Source organism: Salmo trutta, chromosome 17 (assembly GCF_901001165.1).
Source record: "Salmo trutta chromosome 17, fSalTru1.1, whole genome shotgun sequence".
NCBI lineage: Eukaryota > Metazoa > Chordata > Actinopteri > Salmoniformes > Salmonidae > Salmo > Salmo trutta.
The window spans coordinates 35,931,241-35,958,016 of NC_042973.1; the positions used below are offsets into that span (position 1 = coordinate 35,931,241).

Sequence of the window (26,776 nt, forward strand, 5' to 3'; positions counted from 1 at the left end):
TCCAAAGAAAAACCAACCAGAATCTTTTTTTTGAGAGAGCCCATGCTCTTACAAATAGAAATTATAGGGAAATAATTAAATCTAGCTCCCAGTATGCAATTCCTATGGCTTCCACTGGGTGTCAGCACTCAATGTTCAAGGCCTCAGGCTTGTTTCTTCCAAAACGAGTAAGAATAATGAGTTTTAGTGCAAGGACACGCTATTGGAAATTTGTATAGGCGCGTGCGATGAAGGGAAGACGCACATGCTAATATCGTTTTCCGATTAACTAATATCTAATATCGTTTTCCAACTAAACTGACTTTTTGAGATATAAAGAAAGATTTTATCTAACAAAACGCCACTACATGTTATAGCTGGGACCCTTTGGATGACAAATCAGAGGAAGATTTTCAAAAAGTAGGTGAATATTTAATCGCTATTTGTGAATTATGAAACCTGTGCCAGTGGAAAAATATTTTAATGTTGGGCGCCGTCCTCAAACAATCGCATGGCATGCTTTCGCTGTAATGGCTGATGTAAATCGGACAGTGCAGTTAGATTAATAAGAATTTAAGCTTTCAGCCGATATAAGACACTTGTACGTACATAAATGTTTATTATCCATAATTATTATGATTATTTATTGGAATTGCGCGCCTTCCAGTTTCACCGGAAGTTGTCCTAGCGGGACGCTTTCCAGTTTCACCGGAAGTTGTCGCTAGCGGGACGCCTAGCCCTAAGAAAATGTATAGAGAAATACCCCAAGAGACTTGCAGCTGTAATTGCTGTAAAAGATGGCTCTAAAAAGTATTGACCTTGGGGGGTGAATAGTTTTGCACGCTCAAGTTTTCAGTTTTTTTGTCTTATTTCTTGTTTGTTTCACAATAAAACATATTTTGCATCTTCAAAGTGGTAGGCATGTTGTGTAAATCAAATTATACAAACCCCCAAAAAATCTATTTTAATTACAGATTGTAAAGCAAAAAAAAAAAAAAAATGCGAAGGAGGATGAATACTTTTGCAAGCCACTGTATTGTCCCCGTCCACTCAGACAGCAGGGTTCTCTGGCCATCGTGCAGACAGGAAGAAAGAACTCCCTGGGAAAATGAAAGGAGGAGGGGTTTGTTTCTTGATTAACAACTCATGTTGTGATTGTGGTACCGTACAGGAACTCAAGTCCTTTGATCTCCTGATCTGGAATACCTCATCATCAAATGCCAACCGCATTACCTCCCAAGAGAATTTTCTTCGGTCATCGTCTCTGACGTGTATATCCCCCCACACCCAAGCCGCCACTACACTGGACTATGTGCAAACTGGAGACCGCATATCCCGAGGCTGCATTTAATGTAGCTGGGGACTTTAATAAAGGAAATCAAATGTAATCCCTTTGAAGATTTAATTTTAAATTGTGCAAGGGTTGTGTAGACTTTCACAATTTGTTGTGTTGTATTGTCACCAAAAATACTTAGCTTACCTATTTTAGAATATTGGATTGCTTAGCTTAAGGGGTAGCCATATGAGACTGGTTTAACCTTTCACGATTAAATCACAAACTCACAGACACGTACAAGAACATGCCCTTTCCAGCTTTCAAAATGGCTGTCTTTGTCTTGTTGTCTCTCTATCTTGCCTGGGTTAAACATACTCTTGCATCATGACATGGATGTCATGGCAACCATACTTCCTCCTGCTGCCGAGCAGCGCTCCAGACCTTTTCTCTCCATTCCCTCTATTTCTTTCTCTCTCCCTTTCTCCCTCTCTCACCCTTTTTCACTGAATGAACATCACAATCAATTATTTCCTCTATACACATTTATTTCATCCATGACTTTACAAATCTTTATCATTAACAAAGTTTTGTTAATTCATCATTATACACTCCTACGCTAAATTATTAGCAAATTTTTCTCAAAGTGAATCACATGAAAGCAACAAAATCAAACAACGAAAATGGAGGCACAAAGCCCTCAAAAAACTTGGGACACAAGGAGTGATTCAAATCGGTTGCCTCTTACTGAAAAGGCATGACAAATGCACTGTCACAATACCCACACACAACCACACATAGAAGTGATTTGCCTACGAAAGAAAGATTCAGCATAAAGATGAATATGTAATCACTTAGATGTGTGGAGCAATGGGCACTTTGAGACCTGGATCAGTATGGAGACACAGAGCTCCTGGCCAGAGACACATGCATTCATTACCCTCCATCCCACACACAATCACACAAGTTATTGTTACTAATTGTGCATTTTCATGTTATTATTTTTCTATTTTTCTATTATTTCTAATATGTTTTCACTGCTTTGTTGGGAAGGGCCCGTAAGTAATCATTTCACTGTTCATATACACCTGTGGTTTACAAGGCATGTGACGAATAACATTTGATTTGATTTGATCCCTCTATCTGGTGCACATAAAAGGGAAAGCCACAGAAACAAGATGGCCCCTGCTCCTTTGTTACAAAGGAACCCAGAGAATTACAATCCAGAGCTGTTCTTGGAGTTCTACTGTACTGCCCATTACTGTAATATCTGTGTGTCCTGGTCATTTGTAATAGTTTAGTCAGTGAGGGAGGCAGTCACTCCTCAGGGTTGTAGATTGGTTGTTATGTTAGCAGTTAACAATTGTTATTGGGTGCCTGGGCAATGCACAGACCTTTGATGGAGCAGGGGTTCAAAGTCAAATAAAAAAATCAACCTTAATTCCATTCATACATTTCTACTGCTCCTGTAGCCAGATACATTTTTTTCATTTTACAATAAAACCCAGAAAGGGAGTTAGAAAGAATCACTACTTCTTTGCTAGCCTATAACCACTCCTGGGGTGGGTAGGCTATATCAGCTGATCATCGCTAATGTACACTCTTAGAAGTAAAGGTGCCTGGAAGAACCATTTGGGTTGCCACACTGGCAGAACCTTTCCAGTTGAAAAGGGTCTTCAAGGAACTCTTGTGTTAAAGGTTCAAGCCGGAACCTTTTTGTGATGGAGGGGTTCAATTATAAAACTTTTGAATAATATATTGTGGAGGTGGCAACCTATCAGATTGGAGGCATGGCTTATTGGAAGCTTGGCTTTCAGATAGTTATTTTGGGTCACCATTTAGCATAAATGTAATTCCTGTTTATCATGTTAAGTTTGTGCACTGCAAATATTTATGCATATTACATATTGTAATATAATATTAGAACAGGTTGGAAGCGTGTGCATGTGACGAGGACAAGCGCAGCAACGCACTGTTGCGGTGGCAGAGGACTTTTTTTTTCGAGATTAATGAGTTCATGAGAAATTAACTACTTTTATACGAAATTCATTGCATTTAAAGTTACAGGTGTGAAAATAAACTAGTTTTTAAAAACACCACCAATCAAAAGGACACATTTTTCATAGGAGGGCAAAAGGGCATGTGCTCCAGCACTCCGAGGGCTCTATCTGTTAGGTGTCATTGGATGATATTCATCACAGTTAAATGCATTACTACACAATGCTAGGTCATTGTAGACTGCACGCTTCTGTCAATATAGTATGAAGTGAATTATATGGTACAATACATGTGAACCCCAACATCCAAATCTGAGCATTGCTACTACTCTCCGAAAGCTATTGATATTCCAAACAATCCTGTGTGCTATCCAACATGACTTAATCATGTATACAGACCATGTTAATTGACATCATAATAAAGGTATTTAAAATGCACAGTCTTGAATACTGTACATGAAGTTGATTCATACAATATCCACTCTACTGCAAATGCTCTATCACAACTGAACACCTTAAATTCTGCATTTGATTAAATAACTCAAATATGGCAGCTTTTCTTTAATCATTAAAGGGCATGTGCATGCCAAAAACATGATTGACCACTATTTCTAAGCCATTTGGAAAACACGCATACATTATTTACAGAAGCAAAAAATAATAATAATATCCAAACTGCACAAATTTAAATAGTAATATTGTGTTTTCTTGTAAAAACAAAATAAAACCCCAATCCACAGGAAACAAGTGAAATATACACAAGGTTAATATCAAAAGAAACGACATCAGTGGGCCACAACATCACACATTTACCCATCATCAGAAACAATATGAATCCCATGAACATCGAGCCAAATTATCCACCCACATCTGTTTAGTTTTCACATTTCTGTGAGTGTGCGGGTGCGTGTGTCTATTTTCCAACCCAATGCCTCAAAAGCTTTGAGTGACACAGTATCAACAATGTCCTTCAAACCTGAATCTCCTATTGAACTTGGAGGGCATCCAAGCCCACCCCCATCCCCCACCTTTAAAACTCCCACCCATATCCCTGTGACTTTATGAACCCACTTTATCTCTCCCCACACACACACACACACACACACACACACACACACACACACACACACACACACACACACACACACACACACACACACACACACACACACACCTTCAACATCTCCACTTAGAGCCCAGCATACATCAGGCTTTAGAGCAGGGTTGTCATTGTCAACCTCCAGTTATCCAGGGTCTGCAGGGTTCATTTCAACCTGGCACTCAAATTATGAATTAATGTTACCTATTGGCTAGAGAAGCCAGTATGATTTTCTCAGATTTAGATTAGACCCTGATTGAAAGGCAGGGGTGAATATCAACAGGTGTGTATCTCTGTGTCTTTCCAGAAGCCTGGGTTGACAACCCTGCTGTTGAAAATTCAGTCCAAACCCTGGGTCTGGAAACTATCCCATTCTAACCACCGTGACATAGGAGGCTATAAAGCATCATTTTGCTCCTCTTGGTTTTAATGGACTATCTAGCCATCTGACAGACAGGGAAAGGGTCGGTCCAGTTTCAGATGTTGTACCTTAGTAACAAGTAGCTGGGGCAAACCAGCCATGCTCACCAGAATAAAACAACAAACAGAATCAATACAGCATTACCCACCCCTTCCATTTACAAAGCAACCACCCCAACCCCAGCTGGTATGTTCAGCGTGTCCGTCTGCTTGGTACCAGGCCAAAGTGTCCATCTCCATCCCAGCCAGCCTCTCTCTAGTCCTGCCCCAGTGTCATGACCCCATAGCTATTCTTCTCTCTCTCTCTCTCTCTCTCGCTCACTCGCACTCACTCACTCACTCACTCACTCACTCACTCACTCACTCACTCACTTACTCACTCACTCACTCACTCACTCTCTCTCTCTCACTCTCTGTTTCACTCACTCTCCCTCTCATTCTCCTCCTCCTCTACTCTCTCACGCCATCTGTTCTTTCTCTGGGGACTCCTCCAGTGTGATGGCGGTGAACTCCTCAGTGTTTCCGTTTTCCTGGATCTTCTCTTTATTCATCAGGGTCACCATCTCCTGCTCTCTCTCCTGGGCGCGGGAGCTAGCCACTGACGCCGCCGCACCGTTACCCTCATTCCCATCCTTGTTGGTGATCATCAGGGTCTGCTGCTGACCGCACCAGCTAACAGACAGAGAGAGGGAACAGTGTACACATTAGGTTGCTGTTACCAGCTAACAGATCGAGAGAGGGAGAGAGAGAGAGATCAATGCACACAGTCTTCATTCATTTTCGACCAGAATTCGGCCTGGTGAAGTGAGACCTACCTCTTATACTTGACCACAACAACACACGCGAGGAGAATAGCAACCAGTGCCACAAGCACTCCCACAATGATCAGCCAATCTGCACAGAGGAACATAATGATAAAAGTTGAATGACGTGTAGCGAATGCCTCTTAATGTGTACCCTTATACAATGTGATTTGAAAAGCGCTATATAAATGTCATTATTTTCTCCATTATTAATCCATTAAACCATATAATCCATTAAAATGACATTAACATTATTACACGGATCAATAATGTCATGTACAATAATAGTATTATTACTACTAGTAGAGCAGGAATAGGCAACTTTGATGGAGGGGAGGTCACAAAAGATCTGACCTCATCATGAGGGGCCGCAGTTGTGCCGCTGCCGCCAACCCCCATCCGCCAACCCCCCATTACTCATTTTACCATGGGTGGAGTGGAAAGTGAGCTGTTTTTAACATGATATCTGAGTGAGAATGACTAACAAAATCAATGGGGGCCCCCCAGGCGGTAATCCGACCTTGATAACTACAAGTTTAGATTGCTGGCCCCTAAACTAATGTTAGCTGACATGGGCTAATTAAGGGACTGTCAGTGACTGACATAACAAGAGGAAAACTGCTGATGCACAACGCACATTTCGAAATTGCACCTTGTGTAGTCTACTATTCAAACTTGCAACTGGAAGTTGAGACCCCGACGGAGTAAAACAATACGAGGGCCTTCAAAAGGTGGGCGGTGGGCCACGTGCCCATCCATGTAGTAGCGTTATTAGGGGTAGTGGGCAACTTACTGGACGTGCTACTGATCTCCTGCCCAGCTGGAGTAGGGTCTGCTCCCATACCTGGATTCATCTTCCCATTAGGAATGGGCTGCATGGAGGCTTTATGGGGATAACAGGGAGAGACAGTGTTAAACAAACATCTCTAACACCTCACACATGGTTTACACATAGATGCCAAATTGAGTAATCATGTGATGAATATAGTCATTTGATGACCAGGAATCATGTGCTACTACAGGGCTGATTTATTAGCTGTGGAATGCACAGAACATACTCGTGTGGCTCAGTTGGTAGAGCATGGTGTTTGCAACGCCAGGGTTGTGGGTTCGATTCCCACGGGGGACCAGTACAGAGAAAAAAAATGTATGAAATGTATGCATTCACTACTGTAAGTCCCTCTGGATAAGAGCGTCTGCTAAATGACTAAAATGTTTAAAAAATACTAAGGAACACAGAACTGTTCCTTTGGGGCAGAGTTGGAACCTGAGAGTGAATGCCAACATTTAATTGAAAAGTGATTTGTCACCCAGAAGTAAAATCTTGAGTAATTTGGTCACCTGCGTGAATCTGTTCATGGAATATTATAACATGATTTATGAATTATTGATGAGTAAGTGAGATTGTGCCAGGTGCTATAAAGAGAGCAATGTAATTAACTGCCCATAACTTTAACCAGTCACAGAACAGGTTGTGATTTTTGATCTGCGATTCTCACTCATAGGGTAAATCAATGTCCCCCTATTCTTCACACAGGGCTCTGGTGGAAAGGTACTGCATGATTTGGTTGAATGGGGAGCTATTCCCCATAGAAATAGACCTATGTCCTCTACCGGATCAACCCTCATGTCCACCCTTCCTACTGTCTTCCTCTCTACCACTTAGAAAATGTCTCAAAATACAGAAAAAAAATGCAATAATAAGAATCCAACCATAATGTGATACATAATAAAAGCTAGTGAGGCAGCAGATGTTATTTTATAACCCAACCTGGGTTTCACTATTCAGGATGAATGTATAGCTCAGTGGTACACAGCAGTACCATAAATAGTTTACATTAAACCATTTATGCAGAGAGAGGTCACGTAAAGCATTGAGAATTTGAGGAAGTCATTCTGTGGCACTGTCAGTAGTGTAGCAGTGCTTCTCTCTTTCTCCCTCTCCCTTATCTGGTCACCTCAGGGGGAGCCCTCTTCAAACAAACTCCTCAGAGGACACGCACAGAAAGACAAACTTTCAAGTCTCTATGGAATATGTTTTCATGAATCTGAGTGTAATCAAAACACAGCTTTACCATTTTCATTTTAGCTTCTTATTTCAGCAACCAGAGCTGACTATGTAAATGCAAATGATTCCTTGCACTTTAAAATGTTTCTATAAAGTGGGTTATAGCTTTTAGAACTATTACCATATGTCTTATATAACACTAAATGCCAAAACATAGTGAGCTACAAACAACAGTGGAAATTGAAGTGAGAGTTCTGAGTTTTAATCCACAATCATTTTCACACCCCAACACCAGGGGGCGAGGTTAGTTCTCTAACTTCCCAGAGTCGGACCAAACTTCGTTGTGTGTGGGTGGTCGGCCATCTGTTACAAGAATCCTTCTCTAAGTTCTCAGAGGCAGCACTTCCAATAAAATGTTAGGAATAGTTCTAAATGTCAAAAAGTAATTCAGTTTCAACAGGTAAATATGGTGTTAGTTATGCTCTTCACTTTTTTAATATCAACTTTTAACATCTCAGCTGCAGAGGAAAGTCAGAGAAGACTGTATTAGAGATTACATGATAATGCATCTTGACAGAAGTTTTGAGGAGAATGACGAACATGCAGATGTGCAGTATATTTAGAGATTCATATGATTAAATGAATCACCAAAGCACTAAATGTTTGAGTCGCCTTGGAAACAGTAGAGAAGTACAGTATGGACAGAGAAGAGAAGTGATATTATAGTGATGTGTTTTAGTGATTCTGGCTAGACCAGTTCTTACATGGCGTTGATTAATGACACAACTGTTCTGTCCAGTAGAACTGAAGATGTTTAGTTGATACATCTGTAAAAGTCTTGTACAACTTTTAGGATATTTTTTTCTTATATAGATTAATTAAGGTCAAAGGTATTAAAGGTTTCATCGTGGAGATTTGTCTATGTTTTTGTTGGTGGTGTTTTGTTGGAATAAAAGTAGGCAAAATATATTTATATTAGGCTAAACGTGCTATTTGAAATAAGCATAGAGTGTGTCTTTAGTTTAGGCTTCCTAATCACAGCCCATCTCTCTCTGGGGTGTCACCAGGTGTCTAAAGAGGAACACCTTACTGTATATAAATATTTCAGTTTTAATGTCACGTGCACAAGTACAGTGAAATGCCTTTCTTGCTAGCTCCAAACCCAACAATGCAGTAACCAATATCAATGTAGCACTAAAAATAACATAAGGTATTCACACAAACACACTGCTCTCTCACAGGTGATAACACTGACTGGACAAAGGTTGCTGGTTCAACATTTTGCCAGAAGCAAAGCATTAATGTACAAAAGGACATTCTACCCTTTTGAAAATTCTGCACTTGAGTATTGAAACAGATTTTTTTTTAGGCTCAGGGGAAGCTTTGTGGTGGTGAGCTGTCATCCTGTCACAGCAATTCTATGACAAACATCCTATGACAAAAATGTTCTTGTAACGCCCTGGCCATAGAGAGGGTTTTTTGTTCTCTATTTTTGGTTAGGCCAGGGTGTGACATGGGTGTGCGTTCTAGGTTTCTTTTTCTATGTTGGTGGTTTCCTTTGTTTCGACTGTGTATGGCTCTCAATCAGGAACAGGTGTAGATCGTTGTTGCTGATTGAGAGTCATACATAGGCAGCCTGTTTTTCCTTTGGGGTTTGTGGGTGAATGTTTTCTGTCTAGTGTTTTGTTATTCCTGACAGAACTGTTTGGCTGTCATTTTCGTGTTTTCTTTTGCAAGTGTTCATTCGGTCATTAAAATCATTTAAGATGAACACATCCTCCGCTGCACCTTGGTCTCATTCTGACGACGGCCGTTACAGTTCTATAAATGTTATGTTTTACTGTTCTGACATGAGAGATGATTTACTTGAGATGTATTTGTATTTTAAAGTGTGCTATTTTATTGAAATAAATTGTCATCATGTTCTTCAAGATACCAAACTGAACGACAAAGCAAAAAACAGCATTCTGCTTGTAATATTATGTATGTTACAAACAGTCTTTCCTTACCTTCTACCTCTACCTCCTCCTGAAAATCATCCTCTCTGGCCCGGCCCTGTGGTTCTCCTGGCTCTTTAACAGGTGGTGCCATAGAAGAGGCCCCCTCCTCCTCTGAGCCAGAAGGCAACATCCCAGACACAGTGGTTTCTTCCATCTCAGTGACCACCACCCCAGGGTGCTCAGTGGGGCTGGCTTCCTGGGTCTCATTCCCCTCAGCCTGTTCTTCCTTTATGCCAGGGCTTTCTCTGGCTGCCCCCTCTGAAGAATCACCCTCACCCCATGCTGTTGGCTTTACTGGGCTGGCCTCAGTGGGTGCAGGCTGGTCTGTGTCCACTGCTTCCATTACCTCAGTGGTGCTCTCTGCTCCCTTTTCCCCAGGTGCGGAGGTGGTGTCCTGGGTGTCAGGCTCGGGGTTGACGGTGGCCTCAGGCTGGGCTCCATCCTCAGGGCCTGTCTCTGTGGCCTCAAGCTCTCTCTGGTCCTGGTCCTTCGCCACTGTTGGGGCTGTCTGAAATGTCTGAATGTCTGTCTTCTCCTCCGTGACCTCGTCCTCTGTCTTAGGATGCACTGTGGCCTCACCTTTGTGAAAAACAGACCAGAGATATTCAGTACCAGTCAAACGTTTGGACACACTGACTCATTCAAGGGTTTTACTTTGTTTTTACTATTTTCTCCATTGCAGAATAATAGTGAAGACATAAATTATGAAGTAACACATATGGAATCATGTACTAACAAAAAAAGTGTTAAACAAATCTAAAGATATTTCATATTTTAGATTCTTCAAAGTAGCCACCTGTTGCCTTGATGACAGCTTTGCACACTCTTGGCATTCTCTCGGACATCCTAGTAGTGAATATCTGAGGAAATCCTTTCTGTCAAAATTCTAGAGGAAGATAGTGTAGGCCCTGTCCAGGGGCTATACTTGTACATCAAGCTGCCATATGCTACAGAATCAGGACATAGGCTCCTGCCCCTATGGGCCGTTCTGGCTTAGATCATGCTTACGTGTCCAAGGCTTACTTACTACTAGATAGTGGGCAAAATGACAAATTCAAGACCTTCTTTCAATGAATCAGATGTTGATGTTGCCAATTAATTTAATGATTACTTCATTGGCAAAGTGGGCAAACGAAAGCATTGCAAGTTTGAATTTAGTAAAGTTAGTGTGGGAGAGGAAAAATGATTGTTATCTATCAGTAATGACAACTTAGATGGAAAGCTACTGAGGATGGTAGCTGACTCTATAGCCACTCTTATCTGTCATATCTTTTATCTGAGCCTAGAGGAAAGTCTTTGTCCTCAGACCTGGAGGGAAGCCAAAGTCATTCCGCTAATAAAGAGTGGTAAAGCGGCCTTTACTGATTCTAACTGCAGACCTATCAGCTTGCTGGCAGCTCTTAGCAAACTGTTGGAAAAATTGTGTTTGACCAAATACAATGCTATTTCTCTGTAAACAAATGAACAGCAGACTTTCAGCATGCTTATAGAGAAGGGCACTCTACATGTACTGCACTGACACAAATGACTAATGATTGGTTGAAAGAAATTGATAATAAGAAGATTGTGGGAGTTGTACTGTTAGATTGCAGTGCATACTTTGATATTATTGACCATAACCTGTTGTTGAGAAAATGTATATGTTATGGCTTTTCAACCTCTGCCATATCTTGGATTCAGAGCTATCTATCTAATAGAACTCAGAGGGTTTTCTTTAATGGAATCGTCTCTAATGTCAAACATGTAAAGTGTGGTGTACCACAGGGCAGTTCTCTAGGCTCTCTACTCTTTTCTATTTCTACCAATGAACTGCCACTGGCATTAAACAATGCATGTGTGTCCATGTATGCTGATGATTCAACCATGTACACATCAGCAACCACAGCTAATGCAACCACAGCTAATGAAGTCACTGAAAACCTTTACAAAGAGTTGCAGTTTGTTATGGAATGGGTGGCCAATAATAAACTGGTCTTGAACATCTCTAAAACTAAGAGCATCTCTAAATCATTCCCTAAGTTCTAGACCTCAGCTGAATCTGGTAATGAATGGTGTAGCTGTTGAATAAGTTGAGCAGACTAAATTACTTGGTGTTATCTTAGATTGTAAACTGTCATGGTCAAAACATATAGATTCAATGGTTGTAAAGATGGGGAGAGGTACCACACTCCACAAAGTCCTGCAGGCTCTAGTTTTATCTTATCTTGATTATTGTCCAGTCGTATGGTCAAGTGCTGCAAAGAAAGACCTAGTTAAGCTGCAGCTGGCCCTGAACAGAGTGACACGTCGAGCTTTTCATTGTAATCAGAGGGCTAATATTAATACTATGCAAGCCAGGCGCTCTTGGCTAAGAGTTGAGGAAAGACTGACTGCGTCACTTCTTGTTTTTATAAGAAACATTACTGTGTTGGAAATTCCAAATTGTTTGCATAGTCAACTTACACACAGCACTGATACACACACTTACCCCACCAGCCATGCCACCAGGGGTCTATTCAAAGTCCCCAGGTCCACATTCAAGGAAACATACAGTATTATACAGAGCCATGAGTGCATGAATCTGGGGCGGCAGGTAGCCTAGTGGTTAGAGCATTGGGCCAGTAACTGAAAGGTTGCTAGATCAAATCCCTGAGCTGACAAGATAAAAAATCTGTTGTTCTGCCCCTGCCCCTGAACAGTTAACCCAGCGTTCCTAGGCTGTCATTGTAAATAAGAATTTGTTCTTAACTGACTTGCCTAGTTAAATAAAGCTTAAATAAAAAATAAGAATCTCCCTTCCAATCTCCCTTCCATTGTGCAAGTGAACAGCAAACCTGGTTTCAAAAAGCAACAGCTCATGGCACAATGCCTCTCCCCCATGTGACCAACTTGTTGTGTGTATGTACAGTATGAGTAACTGATATATACACACACTACATGTTAAATTGTAATGTCTCGGACCCTAGTAAGACAATAGCTGTCGGCATTGGCTAATGGGGATCCTAATAAATCAAATCAAAGTGTAGCTGCGGAATGGCATACTGTATGAAATACAGAGGAGATGAAAAAGGTTATGATTCTATTGATTGTGGTGTTGATGATGTGACTGGTGAAAAAGACAGGACTGACCTGCAGCATCTGAAGCAAGGTCTACATCTGTCACCTGAAAACTCTCTGGTCCTGTTGAATCAGGGTTGATGGCCACATCACAGTTCTTGTCAGCCAAATCTGTCAAAAACAGAGGTTGGGATCAGGGATGAGAAACAAAGCGCAAATGTGTAATTATCTTCAGCATATGTTATAGTCCAAGTGCTAAGAATGGCGAGGATGGCAAGAGTCATTAAGATTTATGTGTGTTTTAAGGGATCATTGTGCCAAAACTAGGCCCGGTTTCCGGACGACACATGCATTTCCCAAATCACCACATAGGGAGAACTTTCACTAAGTGCGTTGTTGGAGCATGTGTCGATACTGGTAGGATCGGGAGAAAGGCAGAGATAATCTTGGATGAGCTTTCTCCATTCAAATCTTACCATAGCATTGGAATTATTCCACAATACAGACGACGGAACAGCTCCTAGAGAAATATTATCACCTATATGGCTGCTAATATTGCTGCTTTTTCTAATGCTTACCTTTAATAATGCACTAAATCACAGATTTGGGACATCATTGCGCACATTTGTTTTTACACACCATGAAACATATTGAGGAAAAATTACAGACAATAGACTACAATTAGCAAAATAGAACTCGGTTGAACATTAAATAGATTTTAATATGAGTTAAATATACTGCTAAAAAAATAAAGGGAACACTTAAACAACACATCCTAGATCTGAATGAAATAAATAATCTTATTAAATACTTTTGTCTTTACATAGTTGAATGTGCTGACAACGAAATCACAAAAATAATCAATGGAAATCCAATTTATCAACCCATGGAGGTCTGGATTTGGAGTCACACTCAAAATTAAAGTGGAAAACCACACTACAGGCTGATCCAACTTTGATGTAATGTCCTTAAAACAAGTCAAATTGAGGCTCAGTAGTGTGTGTGGCCTCCACGTGCCTGTATGACCTCCCTACAATGCCTGGGCATGCTCCTGATGAGCATTGCTACTACTGACGAGCATGCTCCTGATGAGGTGGCGGTTGGTCTCCTGAGGGATCTCCTCCTAGACCTGGACTAAAGCATCCGCCAACTCCTGGACAGTCTGTGGTGCAACGTGGCGTTGGTGGATGGAGCGAGACATGATGTCCCAGATGTGCTCAATTGGATTCAGGTCTGGGGAAGGGGCAGGCCAGTCCATAGCATCAATGCCTTCCTCTTGAACGAACTGCTGATACACTCCAGCCACATGAGGTCTAGCATTGTCTTGCATTAGGAGGAACCCAGGGCCAACCGCACCAGCATATGGTCTCACAAGGGGTCTGAGGATCTCATCTCGGTACCTAATGGCAGTCAGGCTACCTCTGGTGAGCACATAGAGGGCTGTGCGGCCCCCCAAAGAAATGCCACCCCACACCATGACTGACCCACCACCAAACCGGTCATGCTGGAGGATGTTGCAGGCAGCAGAACGTTCTCCACGGAGTCTCCAGACTCTGTTACGTCTGTCACGTGCTCAGTGTGAACCTGCTTTCATCTGTGAAGAGCACAGGGCGCCGGTGGCGAATTTGCCAATCTTGGTGTTCTCTGGCAAATGCCAAACGTCCTGCACGGTGTTGGGCTGTAAGCCCAACCCCCACCTGTGGACGTCGGGCCCTCATACCACCCTCATGGAGTCTGTTTCTGACCGTTTGAACAGACACATGCACATTTGTGGCCTGCTGGAGGTCATTTTGCAGGGCTCTGGCAGTGCTTCTCCTGCTCCTCCTTGCACAAAGGCGGAGGTAGCGGTCCTGCTGCTGGGTTGTTGCCCTCCTACGGCCTCCTCCATGTCTGCTGATGTACTGGCCTGTCTCCTGGTAGCGCCTCCATGCTCTGGACACTACGCTGACAGACACAGCAAACCTTCTTGCCACAGCTCGCATTGATGTGCCATCCTGGATGAGCTGCACTACCTGAGCCACTTGTGTGGGTTGTAGACTCCGTCTCATGCTACCACTAGAGTGAAAGCACCGCCAGCATTCAAAAGTGACCAAAACATCAGCCAGGAAGCATAGGAACTGAGAAGTGGTCTGTGGTCCCCACCTGCTGAACCACTCCTTTATTGGGGGTATCTTGCTAATTGCCTATAATTTCCACCTGTTGTCTATTCCATTTGCACAACAGCATGTGAAATTTATTGTCAATCAGTGTTGCTTCCTAAGTGGTTGATTTCACAGAAGTGTGATTGACTTGGAGTTACATTGTGTTATTTAAGTGTTCCCTTTATTTTTTGAGCAGTGTATATAGGCCTATGTACTATGTATCCTATAATATATACTTTTTGATTGCAGTCATCTCAGTTTTAATTTGAAGCATATTTTTATCCTTCATTTATTTGTAACAATTGCAAAGAACATTGGCAACTTTGTATTTGTAGGCCGAGTCAACTTCGTTCTGAAGTTATCAGCATTCACAGACACAGATAAACATCTTGATTCTATGTTTCGCGGAGATCTTCTGTGTATAAATCACTCACATAATGGAGGACAAAACAGAAAGAAAATTTGGATAAAACTGCAGTTCCTCGCAATATAATGACAACTCTTAATAAAGATTGTTTAAAAAGAAGACCAGCTTTATACGACAATAAAACGAAGGGCAAAAAAGCATCTAATAACGCACTGTTCTATAAGTGGTCTGAGACAGTTGGTAATTAATGAGTGTTTTCAAGTTCAACTTAAGTAACAATAGTTTTGAGAAACAGCTCTGAGAATTAACAATGCTCCTACAAAGGTTCTAACAATTAACTTAGCATTGACATACTTTTGGGAAGCCAGGTCCTGGTGAATATGAACTATGAAAAAATAAAAACTCACCTGATGCATTGAAACAGAAGGCATCAAAGGGTTGTTCCAGAGAGACTTGATGGAAGAAGACTCCAGTCATGTTGTTGACACAGTTAACATGAGCCTTTTGTCTGAGGATGGTGGTGTTTCCGTTGCTGATCCAACCATATCTAGAATCAAATGGCAAATAGCATTTAAGATCCAATTGCTATAGTATGTTAGCTGTTAGCTTTAGAATGTTTGTAGCTTACTCCACAGAATTATCAGCAATACTCAAGATGTATGTCAAATATAGGTAAAAAAGTATGTAGTTAAAGTAGAGGTGAAGCAAGATAACACAATACTTTTTTATTTTCGGTGTGTCCTTGTACTTGATCTTAATAGGAGATTAAATGTCAATTAAGTTAAACAATCATTTGTATTGACACAATAAATCCATACTGCTAGCAGTGTTTAAATTGAGATAAGGAACACCATACAAGGCTCCGTAATCATACAATTTATTGACCGTTACCGTTTTCCCTGCAGAACCCCCCCCCGAAACCGAAAGGTCCATGTTGGTCTATGCTGGTCAGTGCTGGTCTGACTAGCATGATCTAGCTGGTAAGGCTGTCCGACTAGCTAGTCAAGCTGGTGATGCTGGTGACCAGCTCATGCTGGTATGCTGGTGATGCTGGTTTGCTGGTGATGCTGGTATGCTGGTGACCAAGCTGGTCCATGCTGGTCAAGCATGGTCTAGTTGGTCAAGCTTGTCTGACCAACATGGTCTAGCTGGTAAAACCACACCCATCATTATCATATTTCCCAGCATCCTCTATTGCAGTTAGATTTGTTTTATTTTTTATTCAATATCTGTGTTTTTGCATGTACATTGATTGATTCATCAATTGTATGCTACACAAATAAAAATGACAAATGTTTCTGAACAAATCCAGTCTGTTAGTTGGATTGATTGCACTGTTACTGAAATGGTTTTCCAGTTTAGATGTTTTGGTTAGTCTCAATTATTCATCTTCCTAACTCTGGCATTCATACTGAACAGTTTCAATTGTTGGATATCCCCACTCTGTCTGGATACTAATAGGAATGAAACATCACTTTGTAAGCCAGCATAATGTGACTTGCAGGCCTTATGATAAGTAATATATTGTCTTAAATAATTAGGCACTTAGGTGCTGTTTTTTTCTGGTTACCAGCTAGTACTGGTCATCAGCATATCAACTTCACCAGCAAAAGTTGTACAGTTGCCATGGCATTCTATTGTTAGCCTAGGCAGAGAGCCCCTGTATATTTTGTAAATATGGAAATATTTAAGTTTTTTGTATTAATCATTTTACTTTCTTTTTGTTTTTGAATAGCCAAATGAATATAGATTTAGTCTGGATAAACAAACAAAACATTCTTCCCAAGATTTAATTGCAAACCAGCTTTTGAAAGTTGGCAAGTAAATAATGCCAGCTACAAGCTGTTTTGATTTCAATACATTGGCCTACATTGCAATGTTTCTACGGTCTCAATCCAAGAGTGGGACTACAATGCAGTGACAAGTTGGCAGTGAGGAATTCATTGCTCAAGAGTATTTCTCCGAAGTTATGAGTGGACTGAATCCTGCATGTGGAGCTAAAATACAAACTGCATCTCATTCTACAAGTGTCCTACCACTACAGAGAAGACAGACGGGGAGACTCTTTGAGCTACCTGCCTGCACCTGGACGGCCTGATCTAACTGCTCAGCTCCTCCTGTTGACCACCTGCACCTCCCTCTGCTCAAACCTTGTGCTATTGACTGTCTCTCCATCTGTTGGAGGCGTGAAGTAACGTACTGAGAACTTAGTAGTCCAGACCTTCTGCATACTCACATCATTCATATTTTTTTTATGTTTGTTTTGTTTTTAAAGTGTTTCGAGATATTTGTATGTGCAGTGTACTGCAATTCAGCTTTTAGCTGCTAAGTATGGCCGAAATGTTAAAATAAATCACAATGAAGGCTGATTACCAGCAAAACCAGCACTAGTTACCATCATATGCTGGTCTATGCTTTTTTTTCAGCAGAGATGTTTTTGATTTAGAGAACGTCATTCAATGAGTGATAAGCCTACCACATTTTTTTTTAAACACTTACAGAATGGATTCACAAGTATTTTTCAATGGCCATACTAGCATACCAGAAACACATGTCCGATACATACGTAGCTTGATTCTAAGTGGTATGCTAGTGTGAATATTGGAACAGGACCACTAGTCTCAGGGAAACATCTTGCTGATCTCTTTCCTTTGAATCAGCTGTTGTTTACTCGTTGATAAGGCACGTCCTGTGGTTCCTAAGCGGAGGCTCTGTTGTCATGAAAACAGGTGTGTGACCTCACCTGCAGGTCTCTAGGCCTTTGGCATGGGCCTCGATGATCTGTTCCCTGCTGGCAATGGTGATACCCAGGCTGTCACACAGCTTCTTGGCCATGTCCAAGGTCAATGAGTAGCGAGCTTCTCCTTCCACGTGGAACACTCCGGCATGGCTGCAGCTACGCGATTTCACTGTAGCTGAGGGAAGGAGGAGAAGGTGGGAGAGAGGTTAGTTTTGAGGAAATTCGCCTGTGAGACACTGTGACTGCATGGTGGCCATTTTGTTACTATGAATTTGAAAACTATCATATTTCAACTTCATCAAAAGACTGAAAGAACACAAGGTGAAAGAAAGGTTACTTTTCAATATGTCTGAAAATAACTGGGCATTGCTCTTGTCAGGTTAGGTGGTCAGTTTCACACGCCTAACTAGGCACAAGACCAACTGGTGACAAATAAAACAGATGGGTCAAACAAATGCATTTCCCACTGGCATTTGCAATAAAGTTGGTATTCACAATCAAGTTTCCATCACAATTTTCCCTTTGCTCTTGGCAGGTCAGGTGGTCAGTTTCACACAACGTACTAGACACAAGATCAACTGGTGACATATAAAACAGATGGGTGAAACAAATTCATTTCCCAGTGGTATTTGCAATAAAGTTAGAATTTGAATCACAATTTTGGGTTAACAAAATGTATAACAGACATGAGAAACACACCACAGGGCACACAAATCAAATCAAATTGTATTGGTCACATACATGTATTTGCAGATGTTATTGCGGGTGTAGCAAAATGCTTGTGTTTCTAGCTCCAACAGTGCAGAAATATCTAATCATTTCACAACAATACACACAATACACTGGTTGAATCAATGTTGTTTCCACATCATTTCAAATAAATTATGTTGAACCAATGTGGAAAAGACATTGAATGACGTCTGTGCCCAGTAGGATTTAAAAACTATTAAGGATCTGACCCTTTTTTTAAATTTTCATCTATAGTGACACACCCAAATCTAACTGCCTGTATCTCATGACCTGAAGCAAGGATATGCATATTCTTGATATCATTTAAAAGGAAACACTTTGAAGTTTGTGGAAATGTGAAATTAATGTTGTAGAATATAACACATTAGATCTGGTAAAAGATGATACAATGTACCATCATCTTTGAAATGCAAGAAAAAGGCCATAATGTATTATTCTAGCCCAGGCGCAATTTTGATTTTGGCCAGTAGACTGCAGCAGTGTATGTGCAAAGTTTTAGACTGATCCAATGAATCATTGCATTTCTGTTCAAAATGTTGTATCAAGACTGCCCAAATGTGCCTAATTTGTTTAATAATACATTTTCAAGTTCGTAATTGTGCACTCTCCTCAAACAATAGTATGATATCCTTTCACTGTAATAGCTACTGTCAATTGGACAGTGCAGTTAGATTAACAAGAATTTTAAGCTTTCTGCCCACATCAGCTATGTCTATGTCATGGGAAATGTTTTTCTTACTTACAACCTCATGCTAATCACATTAACCTATGTGTCATGTGTGCTCCCTCTCCGGTCTCTAGGTCACCAGGCTGCTCGTTATGGCGCACACCTGTCACCATCAACAGAACTGAATGAATAAGGCTTGAAATGACTTGCGTGATTTATAAATATAATGAAATTATAAAATGACTAACTATAAGATTTCGCCTTCCTTAGAACTGTAAAATACATATTTGTATATTTAGTGTTAGAGAAAATGTGCACATTTTCATAAGGTCTCTCTTGATCAAAACATCTGCCCCCACCGCTGAGTCACAGAGCTCGAGCTTGGCTTACTGAAATTGTTAGGAACTCGCCTTTCATCTCATATTAATCTTTCTATAAATCAATCTCTGAATGTGCTAGAAATCACTCTCTCCTGCTGCGCAACAATGTAAGGATTGCAGGTATGTACTTTGTCACTGGCTGTGACGTAGGGTTCCGCTAGGACTTGATGGAAGAGCAAATTATATAGTAGGAGGGACATCCCAGCTTCAGGTGGTGTCAGATTTCACACCCTACTTCACGTAGGTGGAAGATATATACTAATTTGTCCGTGATCAGGGTTACCTCTCAACGCAAGCCATTTCGATCTACAGTGTCCACAGATCGATATATAAGCAAAAATTTTACAGAACCACACAGGTACCCTAAACAGGGGACTTTAGATGTTCCCCCTGTAATAATGTTATTTCAACCATCAACCATCCATCATAAATCTTATATAATGATGTTGCTTTTTGTATAAAACAGATTACATTTCTACTTGTAAAGTAATGGAACGGAATACTTCGTAACACTTTGTTGAATAGTCTTGGGAAATACTTATGATCCCGGTAGCTAGGTCTTCTAGTCTATAACTCAACAGTAACTGACAAAGATGGGATCAGTTGGGACCTCACTGCAGCTCTGGCATACTAGTATTTATCCAGGACTAACATTACCTGTGTACCCCTATTCATGGATTGCATGTTTCATCACAATATTGTTTTGAACGTTTGTGTTGTTCTGAGCATTCTAAGCAATGCATCATCAATGAGTGCCTATGAATATTTCATCAAAAGTGCATTACAGTGGCTTGGAATTACAATGCCATTCAAAAGGGGTCAAATAATTTGTATGAACAACTTTTTAAATAATTTTGATGTCACCATATTGATTTTAGATGCAGTATAACTGTCACCCCCTGATCTGTTTCATCTGTCTTGTGCTTGTCTCCACCCCCTACCAGATGTCTCCCATTTTTCACCCATTATCCCCTGTGTATTTATACCTGCATTTTCTGTTTGTCTGTTGCCAAATGGTCTTGTCCATCAAGTGGGGCCAGCATCTTTCTTTGTGTTTGTTCCTATTTCTGGTTACAACCTGTTTTGCCTGTCCTGACCTTGAGCTTGCCTGCCGTCTCCCAGATAGCAATTCAATCAGTTCTGGGGGGCAGAGTTGCAAAGAAAAAGCCATATCTCAGACTGGCCAATTAAAAGAAAAGATGAAGATGGGCAAAAGAACACAGACACTGAACAGAGGAACTCTGCCTAGAAGGCCAGCATCCCGGAGTCGCCTCCTCACTGCTGACGTTGAGGCTGGTTTTTTGCAGGTACTATTTAATGAAGCTGCCAGTTGAGGACCTGTGAAGCGTCTGTTTCTCAAACTAGACACTCTAATGTAGTTGTCCTCTTGCTCAGTTGTGCACCGGGGCCTCCCACTCCTCTTTCTATTCTGGTTAGAGCCAGTTTGCCCTGTTCTGTGAAGGAGTAGTACACAGCGTTGTGCGTGATCTTCAGTTTCTTGTCAATTTCTCGCATGGAATAGCCTTCATTTCTCAGAACAAGAATAGACTGATGAGTTTCAGAAAAAAGTTATTTATTTCTGGCCATTTTGAGCCTGTAATCGAACCCACAAATGCTGATGCTCCAGATACTCAACTAGTCTAATGAAGGCCAGTTTAATTGCTTCTTTAATCAGGACAACAGTTTTCAACTGTGCTTACATAATTGCAAAAGGGTTTTCTAATGATCAATTAGCCTTTTAAAATGATCATCTTGGCTTAGCTAACGCAACGTGCCATTGGAACACAGGAGTGATGGTTGCTGATAATGGGCCTCTGTATACCTATGTAGATATTTCATAAAAACTCAGCTATTTCCAGCTACAATAGTCATTTACAACATTAACAATGTCTACACTGTATTTCTGATCAATTTGATGTTATTTTAATGGACAAAAAAATGTCTTTCTTTCAAAAACAAGGACATTTTCTAAGTGACCCCAAACTTTTGAACGGTAGTGTCACGTATGTGTGTAGGAACGGACTAAGGCGCAGCGTGAATATCATTCCACATATTTTATTATAATGTGAAACTATGCAAGACATACAATAAACCAAAAACAAAACAACAAACCGTGACGAAGAGGTGCTACATGCACTAACTCAAAATATTCTCCCACAAACAAAGGTGGGAAAAACATACACTCACACTACTGATCCCCAATTAGAGACAACAATGACCAGCTGCCGCTAATTGGGGATCATCCAAAAACCCCAACATAGAAAAACAGAAACTAGAACCAAACAACATAGAAAAATAAAACTAGAATATACCCCCCCAGTCACGCCCTGACCTACTCTACCATAGAAAATAAGAGCTCTCTATGGTCAGGACGTGACAGGTAGTGTGTATGGAGGCTTTTTTTACATTTACATTTTAGTCATTTAGCACACGCTCTTATACATTTTCTTCAATCAGCAAAGTCAGTGCTAGTAGAAAAAAGTTAATTGCAGGAGTTAGTTCACAGTGCGGTTGTGATTTTACCTCCAGAAAAGGGTCTTCAGAGTACCTGGGAATAGTATATATATTCAACTTCTGAGGAAGTTTGTAAAGATAGTCAGAATAAAATGGATAGAAATATTACATCAACATTCTTGTCAGGCCTTTTTATCTTCAGACTGCAAAAGCATGAACATCATGAGCACGCACATACACTCACATTGGAAATCTCACTCCAGATATCCTATCCTATGGTGCTTGCTGATACATGATTACCATGGCGACAGAGACAAACATCAGTTGCGAAAGATGTGGTTCAAGCGAGCATTGTGTTTTGTCTTTTGTCTCCAGGGTGTTGGGCACTGGCAGAATAACAGGCCAAGAGGATAAGTGTATAGGGACAAGAGGGACGTCAAGAGCGAGGTCCGTAGGGCTGAGCCGCTCGCTTCAATGCCTGTCTTCATCTATCTCTGTCTGAACCTATCTCTCTCCCTCCATCTATCACTCTTCTCATGGGTTTGACTATACACAGCTTTGATCATCAATGGACATTGAGTTATTCAGTTTAAAGTTTGTTCTCCCTCCACATACTGTAACATCAATATTCTTAGAGTGTCAGGCCTTTTTGTCTACAGACAGCAAAAGCATGAACATCATGTGCACACACACACACACATAGGATATCTCACCCCAGATATTCTATCTCCATGGTACTTGTTGATATAGGATTACCATGGCGACAGGCACAAACATCAGTTGCGAAAGATGTGGTGCGAGCGAGAATTGTGTTGTGTCTCCAGAGTGGTGGTACGCTCAGCCGAACACACCATTGGGTGCACACTGCCTGCCCTCCAAGACACCTACAACACCAGTTGTCGCAGGAAGTGCAAGAAGATCATCACTGCTAGCAAAATTGCAAAAGGGTTTTCTAATCATCAATTAGCCTTTTAAAATTATAAACTTGGATTAGCTAACACAACGTGCCATTGGAACACAGGAATGATGGTTGCTGATAACTATGCTGATATTCCATAAACAATTTGCAGTTTCCAGCTACAATAATCATTTACAACATTAACAATGTCTACGCTATATTTCTGATCAATTTGATGTTATTTTAATGGACAAAAAATGTGCTTTCTATCAAAAACCTGAAATGTCTAAGTGACCCGAAACTTTTGAACGGTATTGTATATATTGTTTTTAGCAGGCTATCATCATAATTTTGATGACATGCCAAAAATGCAGCCCTGTTGATAAAATTTGACACTTCGCAGCGACCGGAGCTTGACAAGTGACTACAGTTTGCATTGAATTGTGGCTCATACTGTATCTACCCCAGAAGTGATCAAAGTTCATCACTCGTTCCCTCGAGCTAAATCGAGGGCCGAGGGGGCAACGTTTGTGAATTCGACCTCCACTTAAGATGACAATCAAACTGCATCCGGTTTCGACAGGGATTCCCTGGGGAAAGTGGCTAGCGCGAGGGCTGAGAGTGTAGAAATAACATGTTTGGACTGCAGCCTTGGCCACTTTGATAGTTGGTTTTGAAATGTACATTGCGTAATTCACAACACGTAGCCTAGGTACGGAAAAAGGCCTGGTCAGGTTTTCTCCCTTGTGTACTACCTGAGGTAGGTCACTGGAGAGCACCCTTGGGTTACTTCTAGTATTCAGGTTTCCCTGATTGGGCTTATTGGGATCACCTGCTGAATGACTATTTAGGTTCCTCTGTGAACAGGGCCAGTTGCTCAGGTCTCATATTGTGGTCAGTGTTCTCGTGTGACCTTGCTTTGTTGGTTTGCTATGAAGACCTTAAGTAAATATTCTGGATTTACCCTTACCTGCTGTGTTTCTCTGCGCCTGGGTCCGAGTTCATACTAGCACTAATGTCACAGTAGACCTGAGCCTCAAAATGGACGCAGCGGAGATTTCTCCATTGTCCGATGGACACTCCGAGCTCCACCACTTATGGTCGGCTCTCACTCACCATGGAACAGCGATTGGTCGCCATGAGGCACGGCTGAAGACATTGTCGGAGGATTTAGGAACTCTTGTGTTTACTCTGCAGACGGGACAGACGGGAGCAACTGCTTCACATGTGGCGGTTTCTAACTCTCCACTTCCTACCAGCTCATCATTTTCCTCCCCTCGGGAGCCTCCAGCTATGAGGGGCATCCTGAGGTGTCGTGGGTTCCTGCTCCAAAATTCGCTGGTCTTCGAGTTGCAGGCATCATCGTTTCCCACCGAGTGTTCCAAAGTGGCATATGTCATCTCCTCGCTCTCAGGACGGGGTCTGGCCTGGGCCACGGCCATCTGGGAGCAGCAATCAGACATTTGTTTCAATTGGCAAAGCTTCACCAAGGAGATGAGGATGGTTTTTGATCACCCCATAAGTGGTAGGAACGCTGCTCAAAGTCTCATTGTGCTTCTGCAGGACTGCCGGAGAGTAGCTGATTACGCCATTGACTTTCGGACGCTCGCCGCTGAGAGCGGTTGGAATATAGAGGCACTTCACTGGCTTTGTAGGAGTGGTGTCACTGGTTGGAGGGCTCGGAACATCCCTTTACGGTTTGGACTGACCACAAGAACCTGGACTACATCCAGGAGGCTAAACGCCTCAACCCCCAACAGGCTCATTGGGCTCTCTTCACTCGGTTCAGATTCACGTTATCTTACCATCCGGGCTCTAAGAACGTGCAGCCAGATGCCCTTTCTCGCCAGTTCCCTAGCTTCAATGAGGATCGGCCGCTTGAATCCATCATCCCCAGGTCGCTCATCCTTGCGCGGGTATCCTGGGGTATAGAGATTGTAGTGAGGGAAGCGCAAAGTAGGGAGGCATTTACAGACAGCTGTCCACCTAACAGACTTTTTGTTCCTCTTGGGGCACAGTCCAAGGTACTTCAGTGGGCTCACTCATCGCGTCTCACCTCTCACCTCTCACTCATCCATAGAGTTTTTGAGGAGGAGGTTTTGGTGGCCCTCGGCGGAGGTAGACGCTCAGAACTCTGTGGCTGCCTGTCCGACATGGGCCCGGAACAAGACTCCTCATCAGCAGCCTCTGGGTCTTCTTCATCCGCTGCCAACACCTTCTCGACCCTGGTCCCATCTCTCTATGGATTTCATCACAGACCTTCCATCCTGAGGGACACACGGTCATCCTGGTCATTGTGGACCACTTTTCCAAGACGCACATTTCATTCCGCTGCCTAAGCTTCCATCTGCCCGTGAGACTGCTCAGCTAGTCATTCAGCATGTTTTCCGCCTTCACAGACTTCCTCTGGACATAGTCTCCGACCGTGGCCCCCAATTTGCCTCCAGATTTCGGAGGGCATTCTGTATTCTTCTGGGGTCATCAGCCAGTCTGTCCTCAGGTTATCACCCTCAGTCCAACGGTCAAACTGAGCAGGTGAACCAGGCTCTGGAGACTGCCTTACAGTGCTGTCTGTCTGCCAACCCTGTTACTTGCAGTCAGCACCTTCCCTGGGTGGAGTATGCACACAACTCTCCAGTCTTCCTCCACTGGCCTTTCACATTTCAGGTGTTGTACGGTTACCCCCCCCCCCCCCCCCCCCCCCTTGTTTCCAGATCAGGAGATTGGAGTGACAGTTCCTTCTGCTCAATTCCTCATCTCTCATTGCCGACGGACCTGGAAGAGGACTCGGTCAGCGCTCCTGAGGTCCTCAGCTCGGGCTCAACGACAGGCCAACCGTCCTCGCCGCCCGAGTTCCCTCCTGCATCCAGGCCAGATGGTCTGGAGGTTTTGGTAGGGATCTGCCTCTACGCGTGGAATTTAGGAAGTTGTCTCCTAGGTACGTTGGGCCATTCAAGGTTCTACGGCGGGTCAATCCAGTGGCCTATCGTCTTCATCTTCCCCAGTCCATGAGGGTTCATCCCACCTCCACATCCTGTTACAGGTCAGTTATTCTCCCTTGAGTGTACTTCCAGGTGACCCTGATTGTGCTTATTGGGATCACCTGCTGGATGATGATTTAGGATCCTCTGTGGACAGGGCCAGTTGCTGATGTCTCATGTTTTGTTCAGTGTTCTCGTGTGCCCTTGCTTTGTTGTTTTGCTATGAAGACCTTAAGTAAATATTCTGGATTTACCATTACCTCTGCCTGCTGTGTTTCTCTGCGCCTGGGCCCGAGTTCGTACTATAGCACTAATGTCACAGAATTTGTCCATGAACTCAAGATAACACAGAAAAATAAGACATCAGCTGAATTTATGATGTTAAATTACTGTACCAGAGCAAAATCGTCTCAGTAAGCAGGTTTCCGTCCAACCTTTTAATGCAACTAAAGTACATGTAAAAAATTTTTTTTATTTTTTTACTACAGGCCTGATGGAAACCGTACATTTCTGGTAAACTTTACAAAATACGCTAGATAAGGTGGGATCTTTTTGTGTTTGTACAATTAATTATGCGCGAAATGGTGGTGGAAACACATTTATAAACAAATGTTGATATAATAGCCATCATATCGAAGTAAACTTATTTAAGTAAACGTATTATTAATGCGTTTATTTGTTTTGTGGTCCTCCCACTAGGAGAAAGTATTGGTGAAAATGCATGGTGATGAGCTTGATGCTTATGTCACGTCTACTCCTGCTCCCCCTCTCTGGTGCTAATTG

The 26,776-nt window shown here is 42.0% G+C and overlaps 1 protein-coding gene across 1 annotated transcript in view; it reads right to left on the minus strand.

The window, feature by feature from the left end:
• Positions 1 to 1,779: 1,779 nt before the first annotated feature.
• cd44b (CD44 molecule (IN blood group) b) overlaps positions 1,780 to 26,776 on the minus strand; it is a 31,647-nt gene continuing 6,650 nt past the window's right edge. The window contains exons 2-8 of the mRNA XM_029696666.1: positions 17,867 to 18,038; positions 15,531 to 15,670; positions 12,688 to 12,786; positions 9,589 to 10,158; positions 6,365 to 6,454; positions 5,584 to 5,662; positions 1,780 to 5,440 (exon numbers count right to left, since the gene is read on the minus strand). Coding sequence (XP_029552526.1) covers positions 5,227 to 5,440; positions 5,584 to 5,662; positions 6,365 to 6,454; positions 9,589 to 10,158; positions 12,688 to 12,786; positions 15,531 to 15,670; positions 17,867 to 18,038 — 1,364 coding nt within the window. The 3' untranslated portion in view covers positions 1,780 to 5,226. The remainder of the gene's footprint in view (positions 5,441 to 5,583; positions 5,663 to 6,364; positions 6,455 to 9,588; positions 10,159 to 12,687; positions 12,787 to 15,530; positions 15,671 to 17,866; positions 18,039 to 26,776) is intronic.